An 18746-nucleotide genomic window follows, 5' to 3' on the forward strand; every position below is an offset into this window, starting at 1 on the left:
CTCAGTAATGTTTTGGTTAATCCACTTTATTGTTTTATTTAGTTATTTATTAGCTTGGTTTCTTTTTTTTTTTGATGTGGACCATTTTTAAGGTCTTTATTGAATTTGTTACAATATTGCTTCTGTTTTATGTTTTGGTTTTTTGGCCATGAGGCATGTAGGATCTTAGCTCCCTGACCAGGGATTGAACCCACATCCCCTGCAATGGAAGGCAAAGTCTTAACCACTGGACCGCCAGGGAAATCCCCACTTGACTGTTTTAGAATACTTTACCAAACCAGGCATTACGTGACAAATTAAGAATAAGGACTCAAATTTTCCCAAACTCTTGAGAAACAATTACCCCCATTCCCATTGAAAAAACAAGATGACAATGCAATAACATGATGTGGAGACACCATCAAAGATGATCAAAGAAAATAAAAAGTTGCTTTGTACATATGAATGTAACATATATCCATATATGTGTTTGTATATATACATATGCATACCTGGATATGTCCATTAAATTGATCATGGTGATATGTACCTCTGTTAGCATTGTTTTGAACATGGCCAAGTGTACACTTTGAAAACCTTCTATAAAAGGACCCCTCTTGCCATGGTACAAAATGGAAACAAGGCTGATATCAGATTGGTAGATATTTAAGGAAGGAAGGAAGTGTAAGATGAGACACGACGTGATTGGAGCCAATGTGAACTTCTAATGTACTTGAATAATGAGTATAGTACTGAGTTGGTTAATGTGGAAATATCGTAGACACATACATTAGACTAGTAAAACAGTTTGTAATTTTACGCTACATATTGGACGTTTTTGGAGTGAGAGGGTGACACAATGATTAACTATAAAACATGGCATATTTTAATTTTGAAGGCAGTTAGCGTGTGCTCATGGCTGAATGGGCTGCAGCGGAAGCTGTAAGTTGACAGCAGGCCAAAGACGTGTCTTAGATAAAGACTGTATTTCCCCCATGAACAACCAGGGAATCTATCAAAGAGAAATGATATTCAATGTCAAATTATGCTGCATAATGAATAAATAAGGGTAGCGTGAAACATATGCCAATGTCCGGAATGTAGTGACAAATCAGGAATGTGAAAGACACAGAAGACCCCCCATGAATGTTCAAGGAGAACTGTCTGAAATAAAAAGGCAGGGGAAGGTTTTGAGGGGCATGTCTGAAGTCTCAGGTGGCCACGGATCAGCTTCAATGATTGGCTACTCTGAATAAGAGTAGATGCAGGTCACATGTATGAAAGAAAGAGAGACGGAAAGAGCAGAACTGAGAGAGAACCAAGTGGGAGGGAAAATATGAACATGTAGGGAATAACCAAATGTTGTCTGAACAGCTAATCAAATTCAGTATATTCTGTCTGCTGGTGATTTGTCTTAAACTCTCCCTGAGACATCACAGTAAAAAATGTATTTCCTTTATATATATATAATATGCATATAATATATATACTTATATCATATAATATATATAAAGGAAATATATTAAATATATATTTTTTAATTTAGACACTCATATTCTAAATGTTTGTCAAATAATTATTGACGTAATAGTACAAATAAGTTCAGTAAGTTCCTGATTTCATTTTGGTTCAAAGTACAGGCATAAGTTTAGTTTGATCAAATTTGTTTTTCACTTCTCATGAATTAGTAGTTTTCTGTTTCACAAGACTGGTTCCATCCCTTAAAAGCACTACTTTTCCCTTTCAGGGGGGCTTTTAACTTTTTTTTTTTTTTAAGACAGGACAGCCTCCTTTGCTCAGCCCTCCTGGCTCCCTTCCAATGCTTCCTCCACTGTAAGTTTCCAACATGCAAACCCCCACTGCTGCTGGTCACCTAGGCAACACAGCAGTTTGCAGGATGGTGCAGGTCACAGGACCCTAGGAGAGGGAGAGGGAGGGGGAGGGAGGGAGGGAGGGAGGGAGGGAGGGAGGGAGGGAGGGAGGGAGAGAGAGAGAGAGAGAGATTCAAAGCTTTAGATTTGTTCCTTCCATTCCAAAAATGTCTTTGACTCTGTCCCTTCCTCTCCAGCTATGCTGCTCCTCCCTTCATTCAAGCCCCTCTCCTCTCTTGCTGGTTGTCCCAGACTAGTATCCTTGTCTATGGTTTCCCTTATCCATTTATTCTCCACAAGTGAACTCACTTAACATGATATTGTCAGGCTTCAAAGCCTTCAATGCTTCTCCACTGCTCTCTGGAGAAGCATGGCGCTCACAGAGCATGGCAGACAATGCCCTTCCTGTAGATTCTTTCCCCAGATACTATATGCTTTAGCCACGTTGAACACACTGCATTTTCCCTCTCCCATCATGTGGTTTTCCTAACCTAAGTTGCCCTTCCCACCTCTTTTCTGCCTAGTAAGTTCCTTTCTATCCTTCAAGAAACCTTTCAAACACTACCTCTCCTGTAAAAAACCTTCCTTGACACCTACAGACAGAGTTAGTGGCTTTTTCTTCTAGGCTCCAATGACATTTTGTATCTCATGCTCAGCAGGCTGCTTGCTAATTATCTGTGTGTCTGTCTCTTCAAGGGGACACTGCATTCCTTGCGGGCAGGGATGCTTCCAACCCATTCCAGTACCTTCTACGGCGCCCAGTTTAGAGTTCCATAAATAATTTTGAGCGGATGAGTGAGCACATGAATGACAATGATCAGAAGAAGGCTTAAGACTGAGAAAAAGTTATACTTTTGATTGAAAGGAGATTACTGTCAATGTTAAAAAGAGCAGTTCTAGAAAAGGGTGAGAATGGAAGCCTAAACACAGTGAGTTAGGGAGGGAGAGGGGGAAAAGGAAGTTGCTGGTTCACATTATGTGATGAAGATTTACAGCAGTGAGAGCCAATATAAGCTGTTTTTCAAGATCGTGGAGAAACATGCTTTCCTGAAAAGGGAAGGGAAGAAATATGTGGCGACACGGAAGCAGCCAAAAAGGCAGTTGCTAATTCTCAATGATTCTAGCTCTGCAGTATCTCTCAACTACCTCTGTCCCCTGAAAGGTTCCCACCCGAGAAAGTTTCTCCCCAACCTCCCCAGCACAGGTCCTCAGTAAGTTTCACTGCCATGGCCCCAGGGGGTATCCACAGAGTCTCTGGCTTCTACCAGATATTAACTCTCCTCCATTTACCTAATCCTTGGGAGTTTTTTTCCTTTTTTTTTTTTTGTTTGTTTTACTCAAACAAGAAAGTCACAAAAATTATAATCCTTGTTGTACACAACTAAAACCCAATCTTATCTGCTGAACTCCCACAATAAGATTTTACTATCTACCAAATGAAGTCTGATCTCCTTATCCTTGCTTTTTGGGCATGATCATCTGGCCAATCGGCCACGATAGAAGTTGCACAAATCAACTTACTTTCCTACCTCGATCTGTTCCTTCTGCCTTTGCCTCTCTCTGAAATTCTCTTCCTTCTGGGGCTCTTTTCATGTCCATGCTCCTATTCATATTTTAGGGTTCAGCTCAAGTATCACTTTTCCCCCTAACATTTTCCCTGCTTCCTGTACTTGGGAATACTCTCCTTTCTCTGCCTCAGCAGCTCGGGGCGTTTTACCTATGTCTTCTGGTAAATATCACTTTGTACCCTGCGTTCTCGTTTGTCACTTTTACCTATTAGCCGACCATCTTCTTGAGGCTAGGGTTTCCTTTTGGGCTCTTGGACCCAATTTTAACAAGTGTTGGGGGGTGGGGAGCGAGGAGTTCTCCCATACTTCCAATAATTCTAGGACAGCAGCAGGGTTTTGGAGAACTCAGCTAAATTCTGACACTATCTACCTGGAGACTGCATCAGATCCCACAGGTCGAGGGCTCAGTCCTATACGACTGCCCCCCATACTCCACCTCAGACGCCAGTTTCAAGCTCAGGTTGTCACCTGTGCTTCAGACTGATGGGCTACAGATTGGAGGTTCCACAGACCCCGTCTTGAACTTCAGACACCAGTCACAAGTCCAGGTTGTTACCTCTACTTCTGACCAACTGGCTATAAATCAGAGGTGCCCTAGACCCCTCCTTGGGTTCGATTAGTTTTTGATAGTGGCTCTCAGAACTCAGAGAAACATGTTACTTACTAGATCACTGGTTTACTGTAAAAGAATATAACTCAGGAACCGCCGTATGTAGAGCTGCCCAGGGCAAAGTATGTGAGAAGAGGCTCCGAGCTTCTATGCTCTCTCTGAGTGCGCCCCTCTCCCCACATCTCCACATGTTCACCAACCCAGAAGGTCTCCAAACCCTGTCCTTTTGGGTTCTTATGGAGGCTTCATTACAGAGGCAAGATTGATTAAATCACTGACCACTGTCAGCTGATTTCAAGGCCCATCTCTCTGGATGGGACTGAAAGTTCCAACCCTCTAAGCACAAGACGGGCTCCACTGGCAACCAGCCCCTTCATTAACATAACATGACACCTTAATCAGTCTCAATACAGAGGAAATTCCAAGGTTTTTAGGGGTCAGTGCCAGAAATGGGATTAAGGCCAAATACATTTATCTTATGAATACAATACCACAGTTTATATCTGATTTATCTCTGCACTGTTCCAGCAGTTCTGTGCATATACGCTGGGTAAACAGTAAGGTAGAATGAGTGAAATTATTTTTAAAATGGATTTAACATCTTTATTGGAGTATAATTGCTTTACAATGGTATGTTAGTTTCTGCTGTATAACAAAGTGAATCAGCTATACATATACATATATCCCCATATCTCCTCCCTCTTGCGTCTCCCTCCCACCCTCCCTATCCCACCCCTCTAGGTGGTCACAAAGCACGGAGCTGATCTCCCTGTGCTATGTGGCTGCTTCCCACTAGCCATCTATTTTACATTTGGTAGTGTATATAAGTCCATGCTACTCTCTCACTTCGTCCCAGCTTACCCTTCCCCCTCCCCATGTCCTCAAGTCCTAAAATGGATTTTTTAATGCTACCAAACTCATTTTTGATTCAGGATTGAGGCAAGCAATGCAAATAAGCATGCAAAATTAAAAATGTCTAGACTTTTGCTCAAGAAACCCCCAGAGATACTGATCTAGAACATTATTGTGATTATCAATCGAGTTCAAGAAACTGTATTTGAGTAAAAAAGTTGACTTCAAAAATGTAGAAGTCGGAGATAGGTAAATATAGGTAAGCTTCTGGCTAATAGAGTTAGCTGTACTCTTGTTGTATTGCTTTATTTTTAGCAGATTGTAAAAAACAAAACAAAACAAAACAAAAACCATAATAGTGATGTTTGAAAGAAAACAGCATTGCTGCAAGAAAAATAAAAAAACTTCACAGGATTATCATGGGACAAGAATGGAATGAAATATCCAGTTTTTAACAGCCATAATAAATACAGAAAATAGCAAAGGGACAAGTTAATGATTTTTAAAACTCATCAGAAGAACAAAATCTATGAATTCTACTAGTCAAATGGTGTGTATGTTAGTAAATCTCTCTCTCTCATGCTTGTGTGATTCTAAAAATTATTGATTTTTTGGTTTCTATTACAGAGTGGATATAATATTGGGCACTCTTTTCAATAGTTTAGATTATATATGGTGCTGCTTTAATTTTTAGATTCCATTAACTTTCTTGGAACATCTATTTTTAAAATACCTTTAGGGTTTGCCAATTGCAAATAAGAAAGAAAAAAAAAGCTTTATGTCTTCTCAGTTTTGTTTCATACATTCCCATATAACTTTTTTTGTTTTTTGAGTTCCACCTCTCTAGTTTTTAACTTGGTAAAAGAAAATTCATCAATTTTCTCATATATCTTAATAAGATATGATGAATCTTAAATTCCAGGAAGCAAAAATGCACAATCTGAGGTATTAATATTAGCTATGAGAAGTTTTCGCTGGAAAGGAATTACAGATACTATGAGATTTCCATCCTGGAAAGAACTAGAGTTACAATAAGGTTGCTGGGTTTTCCCAGAAAAACCATACCGGGGAATATTTATGGTATATCACTTTTTTTTTTTTTTGCGGTATGCGGGCCTCTCACTGTTGTGGCCTCTCCTGTTGCAGAGCACAGGCTCCGGACGCGCAGGCTCAGCGGCCGTGGCTCACAGGCCCAGCCGCTCCGCGGCATGTGGGATCCTCCCGGACCGGGGCACGAACCCGTGTCCCCTGCATCGGCAGGCGGACTCTCAACCACTGCACCACCAGGGAAGACCCTATGGTATATCATTTTATCAATACCTGTGGCTGTAATCTTCAAGGCCCAATTCCAGAACGGGATGTGGTGGAGGAGGAGGTCCTCCGCTCTCAGCCCATCCGTCATTGGGAAGCAACAGCTCTATAAGCAAAGAACAAATAAAGCTGTAGTAAACAGGAGGCAGAACCGTCCAGCGCCTGGTTTTGTTTCAGTCCATCTCTCAGACATAATTTTCACCAACACAGAAACCAGCCTTGAAACAAATAAGTCCTCACACAGCACTGAAGGATTCATATGCACGCTAATACAGCCTGTACGGGGAAATGTAAGCCTGATAATGTGACTTGCTGGCAACCCCTGGCAAGTGAAGTCCTTGCATCTTAACTACCTTTTTCCACCTGGGAAGGGTTGACACATATTCACTACCTGTGATTTGTAGAAGATTAACAAGCCATTTCTTTTATGACAACGTTTTTGTAAACAAGACTCTATAATGAATGCTCTGGATTAAATGGTGATTTAAGCATTTGCCTCAGTGACAAAAAGTACTTAAAAAAAACATGAGATACAGTATATCTACTCACCATTTAGACACCATAGAGGTAAAAAAATATATATATATATTCTTTTTGCATCTGTGTTGTAGTGGAAAACCCTGAGTTTGGGGCCTCGGAAGCAAAAGACTGGGGTCTGAGTTCTAGTTTTCCTACCTGCTAAAAATGTTTACTTTTTCAGTCTATTTCATAAAGAAAAACATAGACATGTATACTGAATATTACAACAACTAATAACAAGGTTTGTTGAGATCTTATTGTGTACCACACACTGAGCTAAGCCTTATGTATCGTTTAATCCTCATTACTAATGAAAATATTAAATAATGTATGAAAAAAATTATAGAGCATCGTGATTAAGAATATAGTTTGTGAAGCAAGACTGCATGTTTCCAATCTTGTAATGCTGTATGAACTTGGACAAACTACTCAACTTCTATAAACCTTGGTTTTTATATCTATGAAGTAGGGATAAGAATACTTTCATTGGAGGAATACAAGGATTATATAAGAGAGTGCATATTCAAGCAGTGATTTATAAGTGCAATGAGTGCCAATGAGTAAATAAAGGATTATTATTCTGTACACCATAAACTCTGCTGTGGATCTATTACAGTGAGATATTTGTAAAAGGTAGACTCTATTGCTAGAACAAGAAAATAATCTCTTTGTTCTTCAGAAATGCTGCTGGTAACAACCACTCTGACTTGCCCACATACCAGGTCTGATGGTTAATTTTATGTATCAACCTGACCGGGCTCAGGGTGCCCAGACACTTGGTATTCTGTGAGGTTGTTTTGGGGTGATATTAACATTGAAATCAGTAGACAGGGTAAAGTAAATCGTACCCCCCCTTACGTGGGAGGGCCTTATCCAATCAGCTGATGTTTTGAATAGAAAAGGTTGACCCTCCTTCAAGTAGGAGAGAATTCTTCCTGCCTGACTGTCTTCAAACTGAGACATTGCCTTTTTCCTGCTCTTGGATTCAAACTGAACCACTGGCTCTTCCTAGGTCTTGAGCCTGCTGGCCTTCAGACCAGGACTACACCAGTGGCTCTTCTGGGTCTCAGCTTGCCCACTCACCTTGCAGACCTTGGGACATGCCTGCCTCCATAATCACGTGACCCAATCTCTTACAATAAATCTGTGTATGTAATCTATATATACATATACAAACCCACGAACACACACACACACACACACACACACACACACACACACACACACACACACACACACACACCACTGGTTCTGTTTCTCTGGAGAACCCTGATGAATATACCAGGGAAGCACTCGCTCCAAGCTCTGCCCCAGGGACCAGTATAAAATGGAGGCAGTTCTAGCAGTGCTGACACGTCCCAGGGGATGAGATTTGAAGCAGGAATCTGGTAAGTAAGATGATCAGGGTACAGAAGCATGAGGAGCAAAGGCAGCCAGCACTGTCCCCCTGCACTGTCCCGACTCCAGTGATCTGGTAATATGGCAGCAGTTAGGCAGCCAAAGATTTGCTGAGAGAAAAAGAGCAGAGGGTCTACAAGATAAACTGGAACAAGGGACGTATTGGAACAACATCTTTTCCATTGGTTCTAATCACTCATCCTCAACTTCTCAGTCCATCTTTCACTGGTGGTAAACATAGCTGTGACCACGTAATTGCCTGCTCAAAAACATTGTAGTCACACACAACTGCCTACAGAATAAAGGTCTGTGTCCCCGGCAGCCAACTTTATCTCCTATTACACATTAGCCACTCAAGATTATTTATTGCTCACAGACCACAAGGCCAGGTTTTCCTACCCCAGTGTCTTTGCTCATATAATTGCAAAGCCCACTTCATCCATTAAAGTCCCACCCTTCTCCCAAGGTCCACCTCAAATATCCCCTTCTCCATGAAACCTTCACTGTTGCTCTGGGATCTGTAGGTACTTTTACAACAGTGGTGGAGAATATTAGCGCTCCCAGTGTCTGTGTTCCTCCTTTTTTCCTGAGCACACAGCTAGACCCCAGACCCCATTTTCTAGCCCTCTTTGTATCTAAACTGGTTCTTGCCAATAGAATGTGAGTTACTGTGGTCAATGTTGTGCCCGGTCTCAGTGCTTAAGGAAGGGTATATGCAACTTCCCCACCTTCCCCGCAAATCCCATCTGCCAGCTGCAACCATGAGTGGATGAGGCACCAGAAGATGGCCCAGCTACCAATGGAAGGAGCCCAAGTCCCTCAGTTCTCCCTGGGCTGTGATTTGAGCAAGAAATACAACTTCAATACCTTTATCCACTGACATTTTGGCTCTATCTGTTAATATTACAGAAAATAATTCGTGTGTAATATTTACCACGTGCTGCTTTTGCAATGAGCTATCTATTGATCTATCACCTATTTATCTACATTCATTTCTCTTACTGGACCACAGGTAACTTCCTCCTTGTCCATCTCTTCCTCCTCTCCTTCCTCTTCTTCAGCATCTCCTCTGTTTTTATTACGATCATTAACTTTCATTTTTATTTCATTCACATGAATAATCTATGTGTTTTTAAAGTAATGATAGATGCAGAGGTTAGTGCCTTCTCTGATGACTCTTTATCCTTGGTACTTTTTAAACAACAAATCTAGTTGCTGCAAAGAATATTTTTTTCCCCTCTTGGCCCAAACACCTTTGTTAAGCCCTTTATCACTGTGAAAGTCTGGAATTCTTATCCCCTAAAAATAGTATTTCTGGATCTCACTGAGTGTACAAGGTCATTTTATATATCGCCTGTGAACGTTGCACCTCTAGTCACTACTTCATCCATGACCAAATGACCCTTATTTTAATCACCATCTTTTATTGTTGTGACTTGTTTTACGGATCCATCCTGCCAGGGCCAGATCAGAAAAGAAGGGCAAAAGAGTTTGTGCCTTTAGACTAGAACTCAGCAAGCTATGGCCCTGGCCCCAAACCGGCCCGCCAACTGGTTTTGCACATAAAGTTTCACTGAACACATTCATGCACGTACTGTCTATGGCTGCTTGCGCACTACAGTGGCAGAGGTGACGAGTTGCCAACGAGATCCTATGGCTCACAAAGCCTGAAATATTGACTACGTGGCCCTTTACAGACAAAGTGGGCTGACCCCTACTTTAGACTGTTTTTGAGAACAATAACAGCATTGTATTCATCGTTGCAGCCTAGCGCATTCTGCACAACGGAGGTATCCCAGAAACATCAGGAAAATTGAAAAGTATAATTCAATTTCTGATCATCACTGCAGCGGCAGTGCCTTACGTGCTATAGGGGGGTGGATACATGCAGGTTCCCAGGAGGGAAGATATTATAAATAATCACACTATTATGTGTCTCTTCAAAGGACCCCAGGGCACATGGATCCGGTGGGACAGGACATAGAAGCGAAACATTTGATTTGGGGTATGGATGAAAGTCCTGAGAAGACCTCAGTGGGTGATCCTGGGCAGACTGGAGGCAATGGGCTACTGGGGCAGCGGCTGGAGTTTGCGTGAACTGAAAGTGGGGAGGAAGCAGGAGTAGAGCACAAAGGGAAGATGAGAACCATTAAAGGAGAGGGAAAAACAAACCAGAGGCAAACTGTGCTTAGGCTGTAACTTGGCCCAGGGTGAGATCTGCCAGCAAGATTCTTCAGAAAATGCAGTGTTTGTGCACTTCATTACCATTCGAATGCTTAATAGGATTTTATAGTAAACCCCTGGGACACAACCTCCATCCTATTACCATCTTGGAGCCCTACACTCATTCCACTGCGGGCATTGCGAGCAATTCTCCAACGCAAATGTGAATTTTCTGGTGTTACAATTTCTACAAACGTTAGTTCTAAAAATGCCTTTTCTCTGTAACAGCTTGACAGGAATATGTATATATAAAAAAATAACAGTGGAACAATGGGTGGTAGTACTATTATTACAAAAATAGATGGAACACAGCATATCAAGATTGGACTTTTAAATATACAAAGGAAAAGAGAAAAGGAAGAAAAAAAAAGTTAATGTTTTGGCTGTAACAGTTCCTCTCCTCACTAGACATTACATTTTGTCAAGTCAATCTTGTTTTTCTAAAGGAGCTCCTTAAAAAGGCTTGGTGGTGGCGAGTCAACACTCACTCAAGTTTCATGAGTCTTTGAGGCCTATGGCCACCTCGTGTGCATCGGAAACTCGGGAACTCTCAATGGTTCTCAAAAATGAAAATGTTATTAACGCTACACAAAGATGTGATGAGCATGATATTCTTCTACAGCATCATGTCTATAAATTCTGTTATATACATTTTCTGGTCTCTCAGTCAATAGGCTTATATAAAAAGAAAGAGCATTCCATCTACTGGCCTCTTATAATTAAAATATAACAAATCTGTGCTTTGATAAGCCTAATTCTTATAACCAAGTATTATATCACAGATCCCCAAGGAAATAATGACAATAGATTTTCTGTGCTTTTTAAAAAATAATGTTTAATGGGGTCACTTCTTAAAAGAACTGGATTTTTGATGTTATCTTGGAAAATTGAGGTGGGAGGAGGATGTGTAGCAGTAACCTTATGGACCGCCGATCTATGTCTCAGGAGGGAGGGAAGAGACAGAACCTCCCAGCGGTTCTGTGCCTAAAGGACTCTAATTGTTCAGTGACATACAAACTCTGAACACTCTACTGAAGTTCCAAAGTATTACTGCATTTTATTTTTAGCGTGTGTTTTGGGTGGACTTTATTATTTAAAATTTTTTCTCTGGGTGGATCCTTATACTATATCTAGTTCTACAGTTTCATTATTTTAGCCTTTGCTAGCCTTCCTAGAGATAGTATCCCATTTCCTTGAGGATTTCAATGTCTTCTAAAAAGATACTGCGTAATTATCACTTCAGCATCGATATTTTATAAGTACTGAAAAAGACAGAGGATGGGAGGTAATGTGTCCAATGTTCCTTTGGACATAACTGGTGTAATTAGGAATAAAACCCGGAACTTGGAGTCACTGGACCACATGTTGCTTGAGAATTAAGTGTCAATCAAGTTATATAAAGGCTGGGATGTTCTTGATCATTATTTGGACACGGTAGAGAGAAGGCTCTTCTGGTGTGAGGGAAACTTGCTGTTCCTTCCCCAGATTCTCCTGCTATTGTGACTGAAGGACTCAGAAGGAGATGCTGCTTTGTCAAGAAAACTTTTAATTTTATTAAGATGAGGAAAGACATACTGGGTGTTTCTTTATCTGACACAAAGTGAAGTCAGCTTCTAATGGTCACTCTTGGGATGAGGTGAAAGAACAGTTTCAAGAGACCAATGTAAGACAGGGCCCATGCTGTGGTTTAGGGAATGAACTTGAGTCAGAGAGACAGGAGATGTATTCAGGTTCTGCAGGGATTATATATGGTGTTGGGTTAGTCATTTACTCTCCTCTCTATTTCTTCATCTGTAAAATGAGGGTAATAATACCACCCACTTTGAGTGTGCATGTAAATTTCTCACCACAGTATGTGACAGTAAACAATAAATGATCACAGCTGTTGCTGCTACTCTCACTGAAACAGAGGAATTCAGAGGAAAAAACATCCCATTCAGATGAAAGAATTTAATTCTAGAGGAACCTCAGATTTACAAGTCTGTTCTGATGGAGTAATCTCAGAGTCTAGAAATTGTTCCCCCATCGTTAAATTTGGGTAACATCTTAAGTGTAAATAAGGGATTGATTATATAAACAGCACCTCCACTCACTAGACTACTATACAACTACTGAACGTATGTTATGGAACATTCAGTGACATAGTAAGATGTTCATAATGTGCTATTAATTAAAAAGCAATTTCCTAAACGTTTAATATATATTTCATTTTATTTTATATACACATATTTACATGAAGGAAACACTTTCAATATATACATAATGTTATTGATCAGTATCTCTGACAGAAGTATGAGTGCCACTAAATTTTCCCTTTATTGCTTTTCTCTTAATTTTCTGTCATGAATATCTATTGCTTTTGCCATACAAAAAAGTAAAGTTACTAAAGAAAGGAGACGCAGGGAAATAAAAGAATTCTCTTGGTGGCCTTAAGTATAATTTTTGAAAAACAAAGAAGAAAATCCAATTTCTTTACATGTAGAGCTCTACTAGAAATGTGATCCATACAAGATAGTAGTAGTGAGGCAATAACAAAAACATTCCACCATCATATCATGGTCTCGGTTCACAGTATCTACCGCTCAGAAACAAGCATAAATCTGTGAACTGTGTTATGACCACTTTATGATTTAATACTATTCCATATATCAACATTTTGTACGTTTAGTTGTTATTTACACTTGGTAACTTCCAATATTAAAAGACTGTTAAAAAAAATATAACGGTTTGGCATTTTGTTTCTCCAGGCATGGTTTATATTTTATACGTAACCCTCCATGTTTGGGGCAGCAAGCATAGAAACCGGCACTTAAACTTTAGGCAATGCCAGGAATCTGCTTCACAACCTGTGAGTGAGATCTTCCACCCACCTCTCATTTTCATGACTCAGAGTAACGAAGTCTGCACTTAGTCTAATTAATTCCCCTTTGTTCCTTTTTTTTTCTAAATAAACACTCTCCTGTTTTCTCACACCACTTGCAGCAGATGAGAATGGATAGAATCTTACCTTTCTGCTTGTTTTGTGGACTGTAAGTGCCAAATGGATGCAATGTACTAGTATCATTTCTCCTGGAGGTGGTTACAGCATTCTGACAGTTCTCAAAGCACGGCTTAGAAAACGCCCCACACTCTGCAGGTTCCTAAGGGATGAAAATAAAAATGACGCTAGCTTATTTATTTATTTAGTTAGTTAGTTAGTTAGCTATTTAGTTAGTTTCGGTACGCGGGCCTTTCACTGTTGTGGCCTCTCCCGCTGCGGAGCACAGGCTCCGGACGCGCAGGCTCAGCGGCCATGGCTCACGGGCCCAGCCGCTCCGCGGCGTGTGGGATCCTCCCGGACCGGGGCTCGAACCCGTGTCCCCTGCATCGGCAGGCGGACTCTCAACCACTGCGCCACCAGGGAAGCCCCATGTTCGCTTTCTTAGTATGTTCCAACTTGGTCAATAGAAGCAAAGTGAAAGAACGATCAATTTATGAATAATCTTTCAAGAGTCTATTGCACGTAAGTCCTCGACTGTGGAAAATCAAAATGGCCCTATCAGTTAAAACATCTCTGAACAGGCAATAAAAAACACTGACAATGTGGTGTTAAGGCTTAGGAGTGCTGATGGCAAGCACAAAAGCAGGTTAACATTATTATTCTTTCCCACCACTTACAACTAGCTTCTTTCAAATTTTCTTCCATCTGGGAGTACAGCTTGTGGCAGTGTCAACATAAGAATACAGTTCATGCCAAGGGTGTTTCTCTGCCAACCAGCTGGTTCCTGTCTCCCTCTCCCTTGGTGACTAAGTGTATATGCTCTAGGACAAGTCAGAACCCAGGCAGGTTTGTCACTGAAATGTCATGAGCGTGTTCCACTGCAGACACTAGGCCTTTTGGCCAGGAGCTAAAATAAACTGCTGGGACAATGCCAGACAGTGGTTCTCCTGAGATTTTTTTCTCTTCTTCCATATTTCCCCCATCTGTTTTGATTTTGATAGTCAGTAAACAAATTCAGTTTCCTTAAAACTGCTAGCTCCAGAATAAACCGTGTTCCACAGGTGCTGCCGAAGTACTAGGAATGGGCCGTCCGCAGGGAGCTCTAGTGACTTTTCTAGAGGAATGAGGCACAGAGAACTGGGGTTTGCTCTGCTTCATACTGTGTGTCTTCTAACAGATTTCAAAGAAGTACTTTGAAAGCCATCTCAGGGCCGTTCCCTTGACCATTTGTGAGAGGAACATTCTGCAAACACAAACATAGATCTGATCCCCAAAGCTCTTTCCTTCTGAAAAAGAGCATTTGGCCCAAACAATGCATTTGATTTCTACTTTCCTCTTTAGTTACAGAAACTCGGTATTCTGCTAGTTAAACAAAACATTCAAAACATTCCATGCATGCATTCTTCATAATTAACATGTTTTCAGCTGCTGAAGGTCCTTTAGCTTTTTGTCGAGGCTTATAACACTTTTTCCACACCCAGTGTTACCTTTTGCCCCTGGTTCATTAGTCAACCCAAGCCTGGGGCAAGCTACTCCTAAATTAAAGCTGGAGCCCTGGAAGGTAGGAGAGGTAGGACCTACCTTGCATAGTCAAGTGCTTTAACAACAACAAAATTTTTTTTCTGCTTTCCCAGCTCTTTGATAAATGACACAATCAATATCCCAACAACTGATCACTAACCAGCCTAATTAAAATATTCAGCCTGTAAAACAGAGCTGTCGTGGAGCCTTCCATTAGTGTCCCAGCCAATAAAAAATACAATGGATTTTTAAACATATTCTGCTTCCACCAAGCTGAGCTTACAGCTCAGGGGAGGGAAATGTTTTGGGGAAGGAAAAAAAAAAAAAAAAAACAGGTCATAACCCGTTTTTTAATACCAAGTCTCTAGGCTCAAATAGAATTACAATTGAACCTCAAGCTCATCCTTTGAAAAATATGTTTCTGTTTAAAACGATTTTGATTCAATCAAGGGCTCATTATGTATTCTTCACGAGGTCCTCATCAAAACTGTTTACATATCTTGTACATCTGGGTAATGTGGGAAAATACCCAACGACAGTATATTTTGACTTTTCTTAAGTAGCGTCTTCAGTATTTTTTTTAATATCAATATAATGTTCAAGTAACCATTTTGGTATTCTTCCAAAATCTAACTAATTGATTTCCCTGAATATATGAGCAGAACTGAGGCCTTTTCTAGGTTACAGATTCTTTTCTATTGTGCCTGAGGGTGATTGCTGTTCCACTGAAGAATCCTCCAAAAACACGAGCACACAACATATATGATTTGACACAGCAAAACAGATTTGGGATATCAAATAGCTACAGATTTTTTTTTAATTTAATAAAGATTATCTGTACATTAGGCTGCTGTCTTTATATGAAAAAAACACTCTTTAATCTTCATAGGTACCACAGAGATTCTCACTAGTTGAGAGAGCCAAGTGCCTGCTCATCCCCCATGGAAAGCATGCAAATATTAGGGAAAATAAAAATGGATCTTGGTTAAATGTCCTCAAAAAAAGCATTTTGTCCCATTTCTTATTCCCAATTGAGTCCCCAGTGAACAGTATTAACAAGAGAAAAACAAATACCGTATGCTAATGCATATATATGGAATCTAAAAAAAAAAAAGAAAAAGGTACTGATGAACCTAGTTGCAGGGCAGGAATAAAGTTGGAGACATAGAGAATGGATTTGAAGACACAGGGTGGGAGGGGGAAGCTAGGGCAAAGTGAGAGTAGCATCGACATATATACACTACCAAATGTAAAAGAGATAGCTAGTGGGAAGCAGCCGCACAGCACCGGAAGATCAGCTCGGTGCTTTGTGACCACCTAGAGGGGTGGGATAGGGAGGGTGGGAGGGGGACGCAAGACGGACGGGATATGGGGATATATGTTTGCATATGGCTGATTCACTTTGTTGTACAGCAGAAACTAACACAGCACTGTGAAGCAATTATACTCCAGTAAAGATCTATTAAAAAAAAAAAAAAAAAGAACTACAGCGACAACGACAACAACAACAAAGACACTCCCGAGGATGGGCAACCAACTGAAGGCTTAGTACTTTCTTCTGATGAAATAATTGTCAACCCAGCCCAGAGTGTGAGAATTAAAATGAAAATACTTGCCGTAAAGGATAACGAAAACAGAGAGTACTTATCCTCTAGGCATTCACATATTTTAGAGAAAGACATGAAACAAGGGAAGATGAGAGGTGGAGAGGTGGGGAGGGAACTGTTTTAGCAATCATGTTCATTTCTTTTTTTTTTTCTTTTACTTTTTCTATCTACACAGATATGGAATTCTTGAGCAGTGTATTCCAGACTTTTCTATTAGTTGAGGTATCTTTGTCCCAAGACATCTTAAGGGAGATCTAAAACACAGATGCATGGAAGGGTGATTCAGGGGTCTACAGGTCATACTTCACACCCGCATCCAACAAGTGGGTTCTGTGGAGGTCTAGGTCTCTCGAGTAAGAACCAAATTCAACCAGAAAGCAGCCTATTCTCTCATGGTAGGAAGCAAGCGATAAGGGTTTCATGACTATGTACATAAGTAAAATCCCTTAAATATTCATGGAAACCTCTCTGTCACTTAAGCAGACACAAATGTTGGAAACGAGTTGGTTCATTATACATAGTCTCCAGTAATTGGGAAATTTACATTTATTTAACATTTACAAGGTTATGTACAGAAAAGTTAAAAGGTAGTTACTCCTTTTCAACAGCTGATAAAATGACAAAGTAAGATATAGTTGATAAGTTCACTACTTCAGCTTATCCTCTCAGATGAAGTAGGGTCTCAGATGCAACTTTTATCCATTCATTCAACAATATATAACAACTGTCTACTACTAGGTGCTGGGAAATGAGGATCTATGAAGGGATAAGGCAGACAACAGTATTGCTATCTGTAAGTACAGAGCATTCAACTATGTATGTCTTTGCATAGCCAGGAAATGACCCACGTGGGATTTGAACTCAAGTAATCCAAAACTCCAGAGCCCAACATTTTAACCACTATCATCCCCAACTACCTTCCAGTCTTAATTTCAAAATCTTTTCATTTTAAAATGTTTAAGTTGAACTTATTATTAAAACTAATATTTTATATTTAGTGTGTTTTAATAGGATTCTATTCTAACTTTGTGTATTACTGTATCACAAAAACATTATTTGTCCTTAGAGAATATATGTGTGATTTGCTGATGTTTCTCTCAACTCTTAAGTATTATCGACTTTTCTCTTATCTTTTCTTAAAATAATTTTTAGGAGCATTTAATAATTATTCTCTCTATATAAGTGAAAATAATGTTTTAGGAATACCTTATGATGAATATGATAGCTGTACACTATAATATATAATTGTATAATATAATAATTATATAAATAATATAATTGTATGTAACTAAAATGTTTAGGGATATCAGCCTTCAAGAATAGTTTACGTTCACACTTCATGTGTATGTAAAAATATTGCTTACATTAAAAATATCCATAAAGAAATCATGATAAAAGATTTCAAAAATACTTCTTTAATTAAAAACATTTATTTAAGAACATGAAGCAAGAAGCTTGTTTAATAGATCAAATTTTAAATTAGTTACGTCCCAGGCACACATTACAGGGAAGAATGTAGAGAGCTGATTGCATTATAATGATCTTCACAGTGGGCATTATATACATCTGACTAAGAACTTTCTAAGGTAGGGACACTGCTAGCATGTCATCCAAAAAGTATATAAGCATGTTTTATGCTTTAATGTTTATAATATGAATAAAGCGTTATTCGTAAAGTCCAGAGCTCTAGGAGTTTCTGGGGGGAAAACTGGAAATTATGGACTTGTTACCCTAGATAAATTATTTAATTTATATGCACATTTTTACACCTTCCAGTTATACCTAAAATATACAACCACCAATTTGCCACATAAACCCATCAGAGCATGTCTAGGGCATATTTTTCCAATTTCAGAATCAGTATGAGCCTAGTTACCATACTAGTGGTGGAAGTGTGAATATTCTGGTGGCCATTTGGGCAATTTGCAGAAGGAAATAAAAATTTGCATCACCTCCAGTGGTCTCCCTGGCCTCCTCAGAATCACCAACTGGATCATCCCTCGTATGTTTCCTTCCATGGACATTGATCGCCTAAGTGTTTCCATAGCTTCGTGGTTGGACTTTCCCAGAAGAGATTCCCCGTTAACTGCAATCAGCTGGTCATTCACCTGCAGACGACCATCCTAGGGTGGAGGTAAGAAAAAGTGTCAAATAGAGAAAAGCATGGTGATGACATGTGACTGTTTCAGGGAAAAGTTCAAGTTTAAAATGAAAAACGAAAAAAAAAAATAGCCACTAGAAATAATTTATTTTCCATGGCAGAAAAAGATTCTGGAGTTTATCAAATAGTCACAAATACTAACAATA

General features: G+C 39.8%; 1 protein-coding gene across 2 annotated transcripts in view; it reads right to left on the minus strand.

Annotated features, from left to right (window-relative positions):
• The window catches only part of PARD3B (par-3 family cell polarity regulator beta), a 1035739-nt gene that overhangs the window by 427334 nt on the left and 589659 nt on the right, over window positions 1-18746 (minus strand). For both annotated transcript variants that reach the window (XM_029225239.1, XM_029225240.1), the window contains 3 exons: window positions 18392-18562; window positions 13339-13471; window positions 6201-6297 (listed from right to left, as the gene is read on the minus strand). In XM_029225239.1, the coding sequence (XP_029081072.1) occupies window positions 6201-6297; window positions 13339-13471; window positions 18392-18562 (401 nt within the window). The remainder of the gene's footprint in view (window positions 1-6200; window positions 6298-13338; window positions 13472-18391; window positions 18563-18746) is intronic.

Source organism: Monodon monoceros, unplaced genomic scaffold (genome assembly GCF_005190385.1).
Source record: "Monodon monoceros isolate NGI ecotype Baffin Bay Population unplaced genomic scaffold, NGI_Narwhal_1 Super_Scaffold_16, whole genome shotgun sequence".
NCBI classification, from domain to species: Eukaryota; Metazoa; Chordata; class Mammalia; order Artiodactyla; family Monodontidae; genus Monodon; species Monodon monoceros.